Genomic DNA, 17,948 nt, shown 5'->3' with positions numbered 1-17,948 from the left:
ACTGAGGGGCCCAGGTAAAAAGACTATATAGTACTTTGTGTCAAAGATAACACATGGAATTTGCCCCAGACCTTGAGAGATTACCTGAGTAGTATTATTTTGAGTGATTTTTTCAAATCATGATTTGTTCTCTTGTAACAAAGGTCTTTGAGTGCAGGAGACAGCATCATGGCTACAAGTTTGCAAAATGCTTTTCTTCATCTTTAGCTCAGGAATTACCAGCTTTGTGCTAGTATTACTACACATTTGTGAGTAATAGATGCACTGATTTGATGGTTATATTATACCTGTAGATCAGCCCAGAACGTTTGGGCTGGTTTGCATTTCGTGCTCTGGTTCTGTTTATATTCATTGGTTTATGCAAAGCCAGATAGAAAGATTGATGATCTTTTCCTTCAAAGTCTTTTCAATACAAGATAATTACAAAATCAGTAAAGTTATACGTTTAATAGCTTAATCAGTAATTAATGCTCTTTTGCAGCAGTTGCTGTATCTGGTGATGTATAATAGCCAGGAGCACTTTGCTAGAGAAGATGTTAGAAGATTATTTTGTTGATCTGTGGATTTCTAGAAAGTGATAATTTTACAGACTTCAGTTTTTGCTGTTTTGAGAATAATACTGTTGAATATGAACTTTGTGCTATTTTTCTTCTGCTGACGAATCTGGCAGGTGGCATCCTGAGGTGGATGACTCATGGGCTCAGCTCTGCAGGGTTTTATGGGTTAATATGTTGTGAGTGAGAACTGGTGTTTTCTTTGAGTCCTAAGAGACTGTGGGATCTTCCTGGAGGTATTTCTGCTTTGTAGTATACTGAGATAGTGAGTGTTGGACTTAGTCTTCGTTGTTTAGGATGCACGTGGTAGTTTGGTTATAGAAACTCCTAGATTTTGTTTTTTCTTGCCAGGTGAGAAAGCTTATATATATTTGGATGCTCCCTACTGTTGGATGTATAATATTGCTTTTCAGGTTATCAATTGTTTGTGATTGGATCTGTCTACTTACTGCATGTAGAAAAATGCTTTAAGACAGGATATTGAGTTGCTTTTCTCAGTAGAAGCTGAGGCTTCTGGGAGAGACAGGAAATTAAAATTTGCTTATTTGATTTTTGTAAAAGATGTTAGAGCTGCTGCCTAAATATCTATGCTTGGTGTTTGGGTGGTAAGAGATGGCATGGTTATTTTTCAGATAGCTGTCTTGTTGAGATAATATAGTTGACGTAGGGACCATTTTGTCATTTTCTATTACATGACCTTTTATCACTGTATGGTAAACAAGCAGTAGGTGTTGGCTGGTTGATTGGTTGTGTTTTGGTTTTCCAGAGGGGTGATACAGGTGTATTTTCTTAACATTGACAAAAATGTGTGTATAATAGAAGGTCTGATGTAGATTACATGTGTTCTGCTTAGGAAGTAGAAGTCACTGTTTACCTTGCCATCTTTTACCTGGCACGTAGTTTCCATTTCAAATGCCATATTTTAACATTTGGGTATTGTTGCAATGATGTTATAGTAATTAGTAATGTGTTAAGGTTAGAATATTATGTTAGCAACACAGGGAGGGGCCTGAAGATCCAGACAGAATTAGTTGAATTCTGCTGAAAAACACCCGCAAGTTATTTGCAGACGTGGGGATTTTTTTAATATTAAGAGACAAGGGATACACAAGCAGATGAAAGGATGTCATCTTCTTTGTTTCCCAGTAAAGACACTGGATTATGTATTAACATAATTCATTGATATCCTTATTGAAACAAAACTCTTTCTGCTATTCTGTTGTGTTTTGGTTTTTTTTAATGGATTCCTGCAGTTTTGGCAATTACAGATTTGTGAAATGTGACTATCGTTTAGTAATTCAGTCTACTAACTTTTTGTCAGTTACATTTTTTACAGCACAGTTTTGAGCATGAAAAATCGCTCTAACTTTTTTTAATGAACTGAAAAATCCAATATTAAAAGTTTGTATATGGCACTGAGGATGTGGCCTTCAGGATATGGACTTGCAGTAGATGATAATACAGTCTTAAATACCTAGTCTGAGTTATTGGGTGAGACAAGACCAGTCAATAGCCAGTGTGACACAAGGTTATTTAAATCTAGCAGCAGGAGTTCCATGTTTAACTGGCAGCGTACAGCTATTCAATCGACTTACAGACCTGATCCAGCTCCCGCTAAAATGAGGAGAGGTTTGGTATTGATATAAAATTGCAATTGATTGGGACTTTGGCTGACGTTTTCAACATAGTTTAATTATAATAATGATTTTGAGTGTGCCCAGTAGGGTTGAAAAATTTAAAAACTTTGTCACGTAAAGTATTGAAAAATTCTTAACTGCTTAAAGATGAGAGAAAAAAATGGGCTGAGCGAAAGACATATAAGAAGCTGACAGATGAGTCCAAGCCTCATCTTGTGTAGATGGAAAAAGAGAGAACGTTTTCCATGAAAACTATGGCCTGGATCCATGTGTGCAATATGTCAAAAGGGGCAAGATGATGTATGAGTAATGCCGGTTCCAGAAGCACACTTTGAGATCAACTGTTTTGGCACAATCATTTTATTTCAACATTTAAGCTTCTGTGGTGACAGGTGCTGTAGAAATTGCTAAGAAAAATGTATTTTTCTGAAACATGAGAACTGGAGACATTTTATGCTGAGGATATTAGGACACGGTGTGCTGTTATCCTCCAGGTAATGGTCAGATAAAAACATGACAAATTGTGCAAATGAAGAGCAGGTGCCAGCCATGGTGTCCACACTCATTGTCTTTCCCTGGAACTGGAGAAGCTGGAGGAGCAGCCAAGGTGGTACCTTGGGCAGCAGGTCCTTGGTGGCACCTGGCACAGTTGAAATCCAGAACCAGTCTCTGACCTGGCCCTGAGGCTCTTTGAAGAACTGTGCTCTAGGGTGATTGCTTGGGAGATCACCCAGCTCCACCATTTTGGGGCACAGTGACATGTATGTCCCAAATTGGGTGTGCTTCCTAGTAGAGGCAATTCTGAATGCCTCAACATTTGTTTCAAATCAGACAAATGAAAATTGAGGGTCTCCTCCTGGCTTCATCCTGTCTCCTCCTGGTTTGATCCTGTTTTCTGGGATACTGTTGATAGCCAATTCAGAGCCATCTACGTGATGTTCTGCAGTATGAAGTTCTCAAAATAAATACAATAAATTTAATCTACATTATGGGAGGGGTTTTGAAATTTCTGTATTACTCATTGTTGGCTGATTTGGAAGCACTTCACAGTAATGAGTACTGTAGGTGTTGGATGTTTTAGGTTTTACTTTAATCATCAGCTGAATATGAGGTAATGTTTTCAAAATGGAAAATTTAAGATAGTTATCTCTTGAAAAACAGTTACAAGTTAAGTGATATTGTGAGAAATACTGGTTTCGTTTTCTTTGTTTGTATTTTCCTGGCTGAATTATACTCTTGACTGGAATGGTCAAATCTTAGAAAGAAGCCTCCAAACCAAAAAGCTGAAGCTTTGGGCAAGATGCAAACTAAAGCCCCTCAGTGTTTGTTCTCTTATTGCTAAAATAAGCAAGACAATTGTTTAAAGAAGTCTGGCTTAGAAAAGAAAGAGCAGCAGGTTGTTGTAATTGTGTGGATCAGTTGTCCATCGGAAATAACAATTGTTGCTAAAACCTTAGGTGCTCTGGCCTGCTTTGAAGGGAGGAGAATCCCCTGCGGGAGATCTAAAGGCAAACCAAGCCCAAAGGTGACTGATGTGGCTCTTCTCTTCGTATACATCATCTGGGCCTGTTTCTGCAGAAAAACAGTTTTTTCCTTTAGTTAGAGGATGAGTTCTTTACTAAAACCCCAGCAAACTGCTGGTTTGCTTTCATTGTAATGAGTTTTGTGTGAAGGAAAAGCATGAGGGTTGGCGAAGGAAAAGTGACATTTCACCTAATAAAAAGCACAAAGGTCTTATTTCCTTTTTTTTAAAAAAAGTTTTTATTTAATGTACATCCAGAATAGTCACAAATGAGAGATAAAAGCATTGTGGCAATAATGAGCATTAAGAAAAAGTACAAGCTGTGAGTCTTTGCAGAAATTATGCTTTTAACTGACTTTTCTTCTTGTTGCAAGTGCTTTGAAATATAATTCAGATGTTGCTGAATGTCTGGGTTTTGCTGCATGTCTGACTAAATGGAATAGCTGCCAAAAAGTGTTATTCTCAGTTACATTTAACACCTTGTGCTGCAGTAAACAGTACAGTTTAGAAGCACAAGCCTCCTTTTCTGAGATACAAATAATGTTCACAGAATAAGCACAGCAGAATTGTGTTTACAAGATAATGTATTCAAATTTACGGTTAAGTGGTTTCCAATTAAAAAGTTGTCCTAGTTAGAAACTATAATCAATTATAAAATAAGAAGTTGTACAGTAAAAATTTTATCTTTTTTCTTAAGGCCCATATTTAAGGCCTATATGGGAAAAAATGGAATTTAGAATATCCAATCTATTTAACATGTGATTAAACATCACTTAGTCAATCATGTTTTCTAATTAAGTAGAATTTGTGATAATGTTGTCCTCAATAAACAACAATTCTTGGAATGAAATACGATACATCCTTAAAAAGTTTTGTAATGACCAAATAAAATCCCAATTTATCATGTCTGGAAGCGAAGAAAACAGAGTCATGCCATGTTTATTTCTGCATATATGAGTAATCCTTCTAATGTGAAGACAAAACCTAGCCTTTTCTGATAAAATAATATTTGAAATTATGTGTAGGGAAAATAAAGAGAATGAAGTATTTTTTTTCCTGAATATTTTAAGCAGTTACAAGTTTAAAACAACAACAACAACAACCATTACTACATACTTTATATTCCACATTGATGTGCTGTAAAAGGTTTCTGGGATACAAATGCTAAAAAGCCTATGGACTAGCCAGCTTTGGGAAGCAAATTCAGATCTACCTCTTCAGGGTAAAATACCAACATGAGCACTTAAAGGAACTGTAATTGGGGCTTATTTGTAAAGTACCACATTGTTATCAAAAATAAATAATCCAACAGTAATTTATGAATTGTATTCACACGGAGATGTTTGTCTCAAGAAAGGTCATTGAGAAGAGAATGTGGTTTATTCCTTCTAGTGTGACTAAGGAAGTGAGAAGTGTAAAGCTCCTAGCCACTGTTTCTGAGGTTACAAACCTTCTCTCTCACCCCTCCTGTTTCGTTTCTTTTGTGTGACTTTGAAGAATACAAACATCTCCACTACTTGCATTATACTGATATGATACTTATAAATTCTTGGATATTCAAAGTCGATATCCCCAAGACATGTAGGCATTGCCTTCACTTTTTTTTTTTTTATGTATATGCAGAAATTCTCTCTAGTATCAATTACTTATTATATAAAATTCTATAACAAATTGGGTTTGTCTACTTGAAATCAGATTAGTGTTTTGCTTTTTATATTTATGTCTGGAAGAATTTAAATATAGGCATTTTGTATAATGTAAATCGCAATGAGCAAAGGTAAGAACATTCATTTAAATGAGTTAGAAAAGTGGACTTCACTGACAGTAATTGCTCAGTACACTCTTTCAGAGCATGAAAAAGTGATTTATCTCACTGTTTCCTCTGTAAGACCAAGAATGCTTAAGACATACTGAAAATTTGTAAGTTTTTCCAGGCTATGCTTTTTAAAGGCATTTACTCCTTATCTGAATTTGCCTTGTGTAGTCCTCCTGGTATTTCTCTTTATTCAGTATCCAAGCCACTTTAATTGAATTTGGCCCCCTAAAAAACTTCTAAATTAAAACAGCGGTGAAACTATCGCAATAGGAATTTAGTCTTAATAGACAAAATGTTTTGGGAAAAAAATGATTATTCTGCAGTTTTGGGACCAGGATGTAAATAAATATCACTGCTTTCAAGTGAGTGCTTCATCAAAAATGCATTTTTAATGCTATGATTTTATTCTCACTTAATGTCAGTTGGATTGATATCTCTGGCCTATTCGCTCAGTAATCTGTGAAATAAAATAAATATAAATGAAAGTGACAGAAAAAGTTAGTCCATCAAAATATGACAATATTACCAGAATGAGAATAAGGCTTGATAAATGGTGCATGCCAAATGAATTTCTTAATACATATAAGCCTGTCCTTTGGAAGAATACTGCTTCACCATGAGCAATAAATGTTTTACTTGATGTGAGCATTGTTATTACAATACATTAGATTAACTAATTATTTCTAATGGTGGGCAGCAATTGAAGAAAGTAAAGGCTTTTCAACCTACTTGATTTTTTTTTTTATATGGCTGCAGTTTCATTGAGTACAATGTATTATATGGTGCCAGATATTCCCCTGCCAGGAAAGAATCAGCGGTCACCTGTAACCACCGTTACCTTCTTCCTATTAACTACCTGGAATTTTGGGTGCCAACATAATGCATGTGTTGAAGAAAACCAGACATAATGAAATTCATAATTTTAGCTCTGGTGTTCCACTGATTGAAACTGTAACACACATGGTGCTGAATGGAGAAGTTGTCTCATTGTCTGGCTCACACCATACAGAATCCATCATCTTCCATGGGATTTTAGTCATTTAGCAATGCACACCATCGGAGATGCCACCCCGGCCTCTCATTTATCATCTAAACATTATTTTGTGTAATTTCCTTTTTAATGGCAACACATATTTAATTACATATATTGTTTCTCAAATCTTGGTTCTCATTAATTGAAAATGTTTTAATTTGTATAACTGTACTGTAAAAATAGTTTCATGAGTAGCAGTAATTAGAATGCTAATGATGTGAGAAATAACTTGGTCTAATTCTAGTATCTAATGAGAATTGTCTCTGCATCAGATAGAGCCAAACTGAATGTTTCAAAGATTGACTAGGACCACGTTTATTGTGAGTGATATTATGCACTAAATATGCATATATTTAGTAACAAATGCAAATGTTACTGAACTCCTGCAAAAATCTTATGTTACTTTTTTTCTGTAATAAGCCAGTGATAAATGCAGTTAAATTTTGCAAATTCTAATGACACTGAAGGATTCTTTCTGTATTTGACGCTCACAGTTGTGGTTGAAATTGAAATTAGAGTAAACTTACATTCACATAAATGAAGCAGATTTGAGCCCAGTGCTGACATAAGAACACATTTTTTTTCCTCAGGAAAAAAACCCAAATAAAACAAACCAAAACCAACGAAACAAAAAATCCATCCCTTGAGGCTTGGTCTTTTTGCAAGCAGTTCTGACCCAATTCATATGTATTACTTGTAAAATTTGTATCCTTTTCTCCCTCACAGGCACTGCATGAAAAATTATAGGAAAAAGTGCATTGTAGATTGCATTAGCTTTTTCTTCTTTATTCCCACAGGCACAACAGTTAACAGATCTGGAGCAAAAACTAGCCGTTGCAAAAGATGAATTGGAAAAGGCAGCCCTTGACAAAGTAAGAAATTAATGTGATGTAAGCATGTTTATCTCTATCAGTTGTGAGTGTTTCAATGTAATTTGACAGAAATAAAGTCTTGCAATGATTTAGATGCATATTTAATTGCATTTACCTGGGAATAATGCTACTGAATCAGTGAAACTAATTATGATGCATGAAGTTAAGTACAGCTGCAAAGTTACTTAAGAGGAGGGCAATCAAATTAGAAACAAACATCTCAAAAACCCACGGAAAGCCAAATGCTACAATTCTTTATGTGCAAATGTACACTAACAAGAATGTGCCTCTAAAAGATACAATTTTTATCTCTTGTTTAGTCATAGTTCCAAGTAGAATGTGATGTAGAAGTGGGTCAGTTCCTTGTTAGTGTGGGACTGATGTGACAAAGCTAATTCTCCATGTCAGGGAGGCTGTGGGGAATCCTGGGAAGGGGACAAAGCAGGACACCTTCATTCCTGTCACCTGTGCAACAGCAGAAGTTTCTTCTATATTTAAGGTAGCTGGGAAAAAAAATATCATGCAGTAGGGAAGCAGTTTATCAGGAAGGAAAATACTTTGATACACTATCAAAACCTACTGTTTTGGTTTGGTTTTCTAGTATTTTCATATTCTGTGAGACATTTTTTTAGAAGTATGCCTCTTGCACTAAAACCAGTTTACATTAATCTTCAATATTGCAATCTCTGAAATCATCCTCTTGAGCAAGGATTTGCATCCAGCATTGCAAAATGTCATCCTTGTAAGCGGTGCTCACAGTAGCATTATTCAAACATATGTGTGTGTCTGGTGATACATCATCTTTTTTTTTTGTTAGTACACTGAACTCAACTGCTCCACGTATTAATTTAAAAATGAAGCATGTTCTTTCCTTGCTCATATAGCACTCACAGACATGGTCTCTCACTAGTGCCAATATACTGTCTGTGGCATTGGCAAGAGAGCAATACTTGCTGTAAATATCTTTGAAATGCAGTTATTCATTATAATGCAGACAGTTGTGAAGGAGAAAGCAAAGAACATTTGACTCCAGGAACTTTTAATGAGAATGCTAGTACAGGATTCTGTCTGCAAATTAGAAGGGGATTTGCAGCACACTGAACTGACTTCTCTGATCCTCCATTTCTTTCCTGTTAAATACTATAGAATTTTAATTTAAGGCTCAGTTGTGGTGCTGTAGGCTTACCAGAAGACCAGTGCCATCTTCTTGCAAACTGTCATTGAGAGAATCTTTGGATGGTGTCATTGCTTACATGATGCAAAGGTACAGTGGAAATGGTAAGCAGGAGTGAAAAAAGCAGTGCAAATGAAGGAAAAAGACAAAGTTCATGCCAGTGAAATTGTGAGACAGTTTTATAAGACTAAAAATACCCGTGATGGACAAGTTCTAACTGGAGAGTATAAGGCCATTTAAGTTGTAGGTACCTTATTCCCCTGCTTAAGAGCTTTTCTGTATGAACTATGAACTGAAAAGAGTTAGAGACAGACATCTGTCCATCTGTGTCTTCAGTGAAGACTTGGCCTTAACTCTCCTGATAATGTTAGCAAACATACTTTCAGCTGGAGGAATGGAAGTAATGTATAAAGCAAAGTGCATTTTTGGAAAATGAGCTGTATTTGAAATGAATAATTGAGCGATCAGATCTCAAACTGTGCCTATAAATAGGCATTAATTTGTATTTTGCCTTTGGGAGGGTATCAGACTTTCCTATTAAATATTAGTTTGTGCTGACAGTGGACTTAGTGTCTCTCGTAAGTCTGTTTACACTACAGCACTTTTCTAGGTCCTCTGATGGACCCTTGGAAGACTGACAAATTTTGCATTACCACAGCCCAAATAATTCTATATTGAATTCCAACCACATGAAAAGAGTATAAACAGATCTGGGAAGTCTGAAGACATGCATCAAATGTTGACAGTATTTTGACCAGCAAGCAGCCTATTTTGACCACAATCACATCTATGTAAGGTTATTGAGAACTGTGTCGAATGACATCCCTGGTTCCAATAGTGTTTCCTTAAGTTGTGCTGCCCATTTATACATCTCCCATCATCAAAGTCAAAATTGAAACTCTATTCTGCTTTTCCCTTTGGAATGGCAACATGGCTGGCTCTAGCCAAGGCAGGACAAGCCCTGGATGGCAGGGGTGGGAAAGGAGAGAAATTATCCAGAGGGATTTCCAGATAGGAGGAGTGTGGTGTTAGATCAGTGTGATTTGCAGGGAGCATGAGGCTGATGTAGGGCTATAATGGCTGAGTCTGTATCTTCAAGCAAAATTAGACAGTCTGCTCCCTCTGCCAGTTTGGTGTCTGAGTTTGTTTTGACTGTGTCAAATGGTGATTTATGTTCTCTGTGCAGTCAATTCTTGTAAAGGTAGAGGAAAAGACATATTACATGAATAGAACTGTGCTTAGATCTTCTGTTGTCAATTAGAAATTAGAAGTCCCCGAGTCAGATGGATAAAGTAATCCTTTCCATTTTACACTGCCATTAGGTCAGAGACATATCAGTCTGGCTCAAGGTTCATACATTTTAATAAGTAATTCATATAAAATGCTGTCCTCTTTGATAATGTAGTATTCCTCCTCACTGCACACATCTCAAGGGAAACACATTCAATTTTGTCTATTTGCAAACAAACCAAACTCCATTCCATCTCCTATTTCTTACTTTTCCTTATTATGCTGTTTATTAATAGTCTTTTTATAGTTGTTTTTAATCCTGCCATTGAAATATATCCTACTAACTCTTTTTATTTGTTTATTTTTAAAGAAACACTTTATGAGATACACCATTACAAGATAAATTCCCTGGTTCCAGTTCAGGGGAAATTTATTGATGTAAACCAGGGAATATTTGTCGTGTTCTGAAAAATACTTGTTTAGCATATGAACTAAAACAAAGTGGTATATGCCCAATCCCATTACTTAGGATGTGTGTAATTGTGAAATACTTTTATATTGTATATGTAATATTGCACATACATAGAAATAGTGTGTAGTGTTACTTATGTGAATATTTTCCATCAACTTTTGCCATGGTATACCTTGGTTTATGCATCTTCAAAACAACATCTTTGAAAGTTGAAGTGTGCTGGTGTAGCCTGCATTTATAGACACATTCTTATAGAAAGAATAAGAGCAAGATTATTATTATTATTATTATTATTATTATTATTATTATTATTATTATTATTATTATTATTATTATTATTATTACTTTTATTTAAGGCCAAATGCTGCCTAACTCTGCCTGAAATTAGTATCAGGAAGTTACCTCAATATCTAACATTTGACTTCACATGTCAAAGCAAAGATTTAAAATGAGATTTCCTCAGTGCCGTAGTTATCTCACTGTTCTTACTGTCTCAGCTTATTTTAGTGACAGACTTTTCATAATCCATCCATCTGTATTCCAGTGAGTAAAGAGAGTGTTGTAAGATGAGTTGCAAGCACTTCAACACTGTGCAGTGCCACAGCACAATATGCTCATGAGAGAAATCATCTTTATTGGATTAAAATCAATTTTTGTAACTTGTGGAAAAATACCGATTCTTCTGAACATTACAAACAAATGTCCATCCAAAGTCTGTGTTTTCGCAGTACTTCTGAATATTTACTTCTCTGTAACTATTATATGTAAAAGTCTGGTCACTGTATGGTATTTGGTAGATTGTATTTTTGTTTCTTTTTCTCAGATAAAATAACATCTAATAATTATTTGCAATAATCAATGTGGATAAAACTGCATGGAGGAAAGGGAAAAGTGCAATGACTTTCTAGGCAGTTTGGTGCGTAATGCACAGTAACCTAATCATATTGAAAAAGCTACTCTAAATAGCCTTAATTTCTTCCGTTAATAAGAAAAAGCAGCAGCTGCTCCTAAATGTTTGGTTTAATGCAGGGAGAGAAAGCAAGCAATTCTGTTCATAATAACACATCTAAAAGAACTGATGATTTCTGATGTTCCCCAGGAGTCACAGCTGAAAGCTCTGAAGGAGACCGTGCAGCTTTGCCTCTCTGCCGTTCTGCACAGTCAGCCGCCCGCTACGAACCTAATCCCTTCAAAACCAGCGGAGAAGCTGACATCCCCGCTTACAAAGGGCTCTAAAGTTCCATTTCAAGTGACAAGCACCAAGGTATGGTTTCTATCTCTTTTTTTTTTTTTTCCCCAAACATCTTTGAAAGTTTGTCCTGTAAGAGCATCCAACTGGAACTAAGGAGGATTTAAAATTCATTGAAAGATTAGGATGAATGTTGAGTATAGTTCTAAGCCTGTTTTGGATGTCAATAAACTTTTTTTTTAAAGTTTAAAGCAGCTTCTTCTGCTGAGGAACAAAATTCTGTCCATTGCTTGTTAAATGGACCATGTCTGCATAACAAATCTACAAGGAAGATGGATTTGCCTCTAAAATAAATCAGGATGCTAATTCATAGGATTATTTACCTGCCAGGCACTGATAGTGCATTTGTAGTAATATAGCACTAAACAGTAAGGCAGTTTTTGCTTACCATGTCTTTTTTCAGTTAAAAAGACTTTTATAAGACCATAAAATAGTGTGGGCCACCCAAATCAAATTACCCAAAAGGGATCTATGGAACTGATAATAGGCCACAGGGAATATTGCAATCATGCAAGTTGCCCCAGAGATGGGAAGGGCAGTTTAGGAGGAAACATGAAAAAGAAATATTGCTGAAAAGTGTTTTGATTCAATGGATTCAAGCATTTCAATACAGTCAAGACTTTCAGTGATTAACAGCTGTTCTGGTAATTTTAATTTCTGGAGTTGCATTTTGCTCACATATTCTACTGATTCAATAGACATAAAAGAAATCTGTGATTTCAATTAAAAAGGAAGTTCTACAGAAGAATGACAGAAGGACACTTTAATGTCTTCCCTAAATTCCAAAACTCTTTGCTGAAATATAAATAGGAATTGCTAAGCCGTAGCCAATTGGTAATTTTTACGTCAGCTGTTGATATTCACTATTAGTACAGAGGCTGAAGCCAAAAATTAGAAATCATTCTGTATATAATTAGAATTGAAATACAATTCCAGAAAGCAGAATATCATTATAAAACTGGATCTCACATTGCTAGTGAGAAAATAATGATTGTCTGTTCCTTAATAACTGTTTTATAGGAAGAAGCCTTCATTCCTAATGATTATTACCTCTGGAGACAAAGCAGTGTATTAATTGTAGTGGCACATGGGGATATTAATGCTCATTTAGATTAAGATCACTTGGTTCTGTGTTCTGCATTTGATTAAAACACATAATACTCTTCCTTTTTTTTTCCCATCATCATATAGATTTTGTGTTTAATGTTCCTGTTGGTAAAATGTAGCAGTATTTCTGTGCTCCAGCCTTTTGAGAACTGGAATTTAGTCCTCTGTATCCCAAAGTGCTTGAATAACTTAAACCGCCTCTTTCATAGACATTGCTCACATTTCTCTGCGCTTGGCATATGCCATGAAAATGTCTGAGAAAATAATGGTCTGCAATCCTGTTCTTCCACACTTTGACACCTCATTATTATAAATCTGTGCATTATCTCTGATTATAAAACTACCAAAATCTGATACTGTGAAACAGGTTGTCAAAGAATCATAGTCAGTCCAGAATAAATACGCTCTACACTTCAGCTGTATTATAGAAGGCACTTTTTAAAAAAAAAAAAAAATAATAATATCAATTCGTGCATGTCTTTCCATGGCTTTTTCTTCCTCTTACAAACCAACTAACTCTAACTTATAGATGTATGTCTTTCTTTTTTTTTAAAAAAATTAGGTTTGCATAAACACTTCAAAATAGCAGGCTAGTATATTTTGGTGAATATAAATGTGTGTGATTACTTAAATGTGTACAAATGGGAACTTCAGATGAGCAGCTCTTACGCGTCGTGTTGTGTCTGCTAAATAGCAGTTTAGGAAAGAAATGATGATTTGTCTGACAAAAATCTTATTTTAAAGATATTCTCATCCAGCCTAAACATTACTTTCTAAAAATGTCAAACTTATTTTAAACCCGTTGAAGGGTACATCATATACTGTACGATATCTATATCACTTTGGCACAATTATTGATTGGGGTGCTTCCTGCCTTTTTATTTTAAAGTTGCAAGTAAGTAGGTTGTATATTAGAATTCATCATTGCTAACCATAATACCTGAGTGCTTCTTAGAAATTATATTTAACATAAGAACATAGTGTAGAAAGGGTAAGTATGAAAGTAAAGTGCCAAATTTCCAATGAAGTTTCATTTTAAAAATTTATAGAAAAGTTTCCCTTAAAGTGATCAGTCTGAGACGTGTTTTGTGACGTGTTAAATGAGTTAATATTTACAATGTACAACAATATAAAATACAGAATCTACCATGTGAATTGTCACTAATATCTCAGACTAAACCTATTTTACCTGTCACGTAAACGTCATAATACTGATGACGGTGGTTTCATTGGCTTTTACAAATGGATTGAAGGCTCAGTGCATATGAGTTCAATGACACTAACAACTCAATAAAACCAAGAATAACCAGAAGGCTGGTCATTAATCCTGAACTATGAGTTCTTTAACCTGCTAGATTGTTGACAATTATTTTTATTACGTAATTTATTTTGTCCTATAGTGTCACAGCAATAACCATTCTATATTCTGCCAGTGGAAAATGCTTTCAAACTCCTCTAGCTGTCGGATCTGGCTTTTGCTGCAGCAACTTCGTTGCCTCAATCCCGTTACAGAGGTCATGAGGAAAGAGAAAAATGAAGAGGAAGAGGAACACACAAACTCCACTTTTCTTTTTAATCTCCAGATGAGGGCCTAAGGACCTGGGTTCTTAAAAAGTACTGTTAATGGATGGAAATAGTAACATTTACTAAACTACCTGCTGTGGGAAATGTGGGCTGGTATAATCCATCAATCACAGCACTGGTACTAAATTCCTATTGAGGAATTTTCTGCACTTACTGTATCTTGGCATAATAAACAACTGTGAATTTATATGGAGTTAGTAGATGGAATGTATTCTTACTCCATTTTTCAAATTCCTCTTTCTGAAAAAGGTTAACATTATACCTTGAAAAAAAAATATCTGTATAACACCTATCATTCAAATATCTTTGACTGTGCAGTGTAAACACACCTGCGCTCCAAAAGCAACAAAATAAGCTTTGGTAACGCTGTGGAAAATTAATGGTAAACCAAAATCGGAAGTGAAGTAGAAGAAAAGTCTATTTTCAGTAGCAAGATAGAATATTATAAATGATGGGGGGAAACCTATTTATAAAGGTTCTATGATATATCTAGGAAGCCAGAATATTTCTTAAGCTTTAGTCCTTATGCATTTCATTCTGCGACAGTAGAAATGATTAATATGAATGTTTATATAAAATAATAATACAATAGTTAATTATTTGTACTAAATATTAGTTATGCATTTATATTAATTATGATACTGTAAGATATTATAACTATAAAATTGACTAGAAATTTGAAAAAAAAAATATGTGTACATGTTTTCAAAACACACAAATACATTTTGAAAGAATGAGGAAATGTCTGGAATGTGTAGGTTGGACTGGGTCCATGTTTATGATGACTGAAGAAAGTTTTTTCTAATTGTCTTCTAAGAGTGTTTTTGTAGATCCCAGAAAACTAACAGCGTAGCTTCAGATTCATGAAAAATTAACCAGCTGAGTGTAGCCATGTATCATCTCATCTCTCTCCTTTTGTAGGTCAAGAAAAATACATAACTCGGAACAAATTACTTAAGGAAATAATTTCAGTTTTCTAAAATCAGAGCTATTACCGTTTATGTAATTTATCATAATATTCCAGTGTAAATGAAGGTTCTGACCCTTTGAACAAAGCAATCAGGAAGTTTTTGCTCAAGAACCTGTGAAACAACACAAATATAACTATGGACATGTTTTTGTCCTTAGAGGTAAGACAAAGACACTGAAAGCTTTTCTCACGTGTCTGATTATTTTCACTCAGGGTGACCTCTGTATAACCTGCTGGAAACATAAATTGGAAGTTATTTTTCTTTAGGAATTACAGTTCAAACTGACGTTATGGCATTATGTCAGGAGGCACTCCAAATCTTGTGTGTAATAACCCCACCCCAGAGGCAGAAAGATGGGCCAATGGGCTTCTGAAAAATGAAATATGCTAGTCTGAATTTTAAAAGCTATTAATGAAATGAATCAGATATCTGAAATTGACAGTATGTATATGCTTCTTGGTAACATATTCTCTGTTTTGTAAATTTGGAAAAACAAAGCTTTATAATGTAAAATATTAGTGATTGCTTTCTAATCTTCCATTCATTTTTGCTGCATAGCTCCTTGCTGTTGCCTGAATCATTCTCTGCATCTGTCTGGTATTTTCAGACCATGAGGGCAGAGGAAAGCTCCAGTAGTCAGGGTTTTTTTCCTCTATTTCCATGCTTTCATTCATTCTCCTGTTCTTTGTTGCTAAATACTCCTCATCGTTTCTCCTAACTTCCCACTTTTCAGCATTATTCTCTCATTCTGTCTAACAAAGTATTCCCTTCTGAAATCTAGTCCTTCTTTAAGCTTAAGAAAGCTCATTATGCTATTCCTTTTCCTATAAAATGACCATGTAGAGAGCAGAGGATCCAGTATTGTCTGAGGCAGCTTTTTTAAAGGGTGTGCTTCAAAAAAACTGCAAAATATTAGGTTAGACCTGGAACAATGAGAGGTTTTAAACAAAAATTAACCCTGTTTTGTTGACTGCTGTGGTAAATGAGAATTCTATGTAATTGTGAAAAACACATAGAGCAAAACTTTTAATTTAATTGAGCTCCAGGATATTATAAGCCAACATAGATATAGCACAACATGCTCAGATTTATTTGGAAATTAATTGTATGCTCGCAATTGAGGGAAAAAAAATAATGTGCATCCTCATAACTTTATCAGAGGAAGCAGAGGTTGAACCTCAGGGTACGAAATATAATATCTGTGGTCAGTTATAAGCGAACAGCAAGAGCACTGGGGGCAGTGAATAGATTATTGCTCCATTAAAGCCGTAGGAATTTGGCCTCTGTGGTACCTCAGTGATTTTCTACTTCTGTTGTATCAAACTCTGCTTCTGCCAGAGTTAATGAGATATCACTGACACCTGCAGTTTCAGTGACCTGTAGATCATTGCATTCAGCACAGGGATTGGAAAACCATAATTAAAAAAAAAAAAGAGAAAAAGGCAATTACTAAATGCAGAGTCAGCCACATTTTATAACATGCAGTAATGATGTGCAATCATATAACACTTTCCTGACACATAAACATTATGAGAATAAAATAGCGTTGAAAAATGACACTGTCCATTGTTTTAGAATTTAATTTCAAAGAGAGTCAGGAATACGTGTCTCTTTAGGTACTTACCAATAGGAATCTCAGGTACTATGAGTACCTGTAAGGCTAAAGTGGTAAGAAATTTGGTTTTTAAAAAGATAAGAGGTAATTTAATTGCAGAAGAATGACTAGCATGACCTAGTTTCTCCTATTCTGCTGTTTATAGCTCTCTTTAGACTTATAGACTTTTATTCTCATTATGATCAAATAGATGCCAACCATAGTTTTGTATTATTGTTAATGATGATTTATAGGACTATTGCAACTCTTCCTCATATCTTTTATTTCCAGAATTTCCTTCAGATTGAGTACGTTTTTGCTGTTGCCTCAGAAAACTTCCACGGAGCTTTTTCTACAGCCCTATTTCTTCAGTGACTAATTTTTAATAAAATTTTATTACATGCTGGAAAATGTTTAACACCAGAGATCATTAAATTGAAAGCTGAAGCTCTTTGCTTTTATTACTTACTTTAAAGAAGTCTTCATTATTAACACATTATCTCAATAGTAAATTAGTTTAGGAGAATTTTTTTTTCCACTGAGTGCAATCAAGGGAAATTGGAAAAAAAGCACCTGGCATCTCTTATTTAGTCCATAACCCCAAAACAATATCATTCTCCCTTTAAGTTTTAGTGACATAAGCTTTATTATTATCTTCACTTATTAACTGTTTGACCTCACTCCTCTTTGTTATGGAGTGTAAGTAGCTGGACTGGCCCATTACCCCTGGGTTCAACTCTGCAATTAGCAATGGGCTAATGAGCTGAAGAGGTAACTGGTAACCACTTATTACTGCACTCTTTGTGGCTGTTAACTGAAGGTCAGTTTGCCTGTGTATGAAGAATACTCTCAAGTCTAACTCCAAATATCTTTTTTAATTAATGTCTTATCAGACTTTTCTACAAAGTCTCCCACAATCTAGTATATAATAGCTCTGAAAAATACTGTGGGTCACTGCAGTACAGAAAATTCAAATTTCTTAAGGGATATTTTAACTAAAATAAAATAAAATAAATATTTTGGGGTATGGTTAATGGTCTCGTGTGGACCTGAGGATTAGCAGAGATGGTTTACATCCATCTTCTGATATTGTGCTTCAGTCTAAGCCAGCCCCCCATGCGAGAGCATCCTCA

General features: G+C 35.1%; 1 protein-coding gene across 1 annotated transcript in view; it reads left to right on the top strand.

The window, feature by feature from the left end:
• The window catches only part of LUZP2 (leucine zipper protein 2), a gene marked incomplete at its 5' end in the record, with an annotated part of 167,349 nt that overhangs the window by 124,693 nt on the left and 24,708 nt on the right, over nt 1–17,948 (top strand). Inside the window, 2 exons of the mRNA XM_082058070.1 lie at nt 7,360–7,434; nt 11,410–11,574. Coding sequence (XP_081914196.1) covers nt 7,360–7,434; nt 11,410–11,574 — 240 coding nt within the window. The remainder of the gene's footprint in view (nt 1–7,359; nt 7,435–11,409; nt 11,575–17,948) is intronic.

The sequence above is a fragment of the Streptopelia decaocto genome (assembly GCF_964273445.1).
Source record: "Streptopelia decaocto genome assembly, chromosome: 7".
Taxonomy (NCBI): domain Eukaryota; kingdom Metazoa; phylum Chordata; class Aves; order Columbiformes; family Columbidae; genus Streptopelia; species Streptopelia decaocto.
The sequence above is the reverse complement of the archived record's forward strand: the minus strand, read 5'-3'. Positions and strand labels throughout refer to the sequence as shown.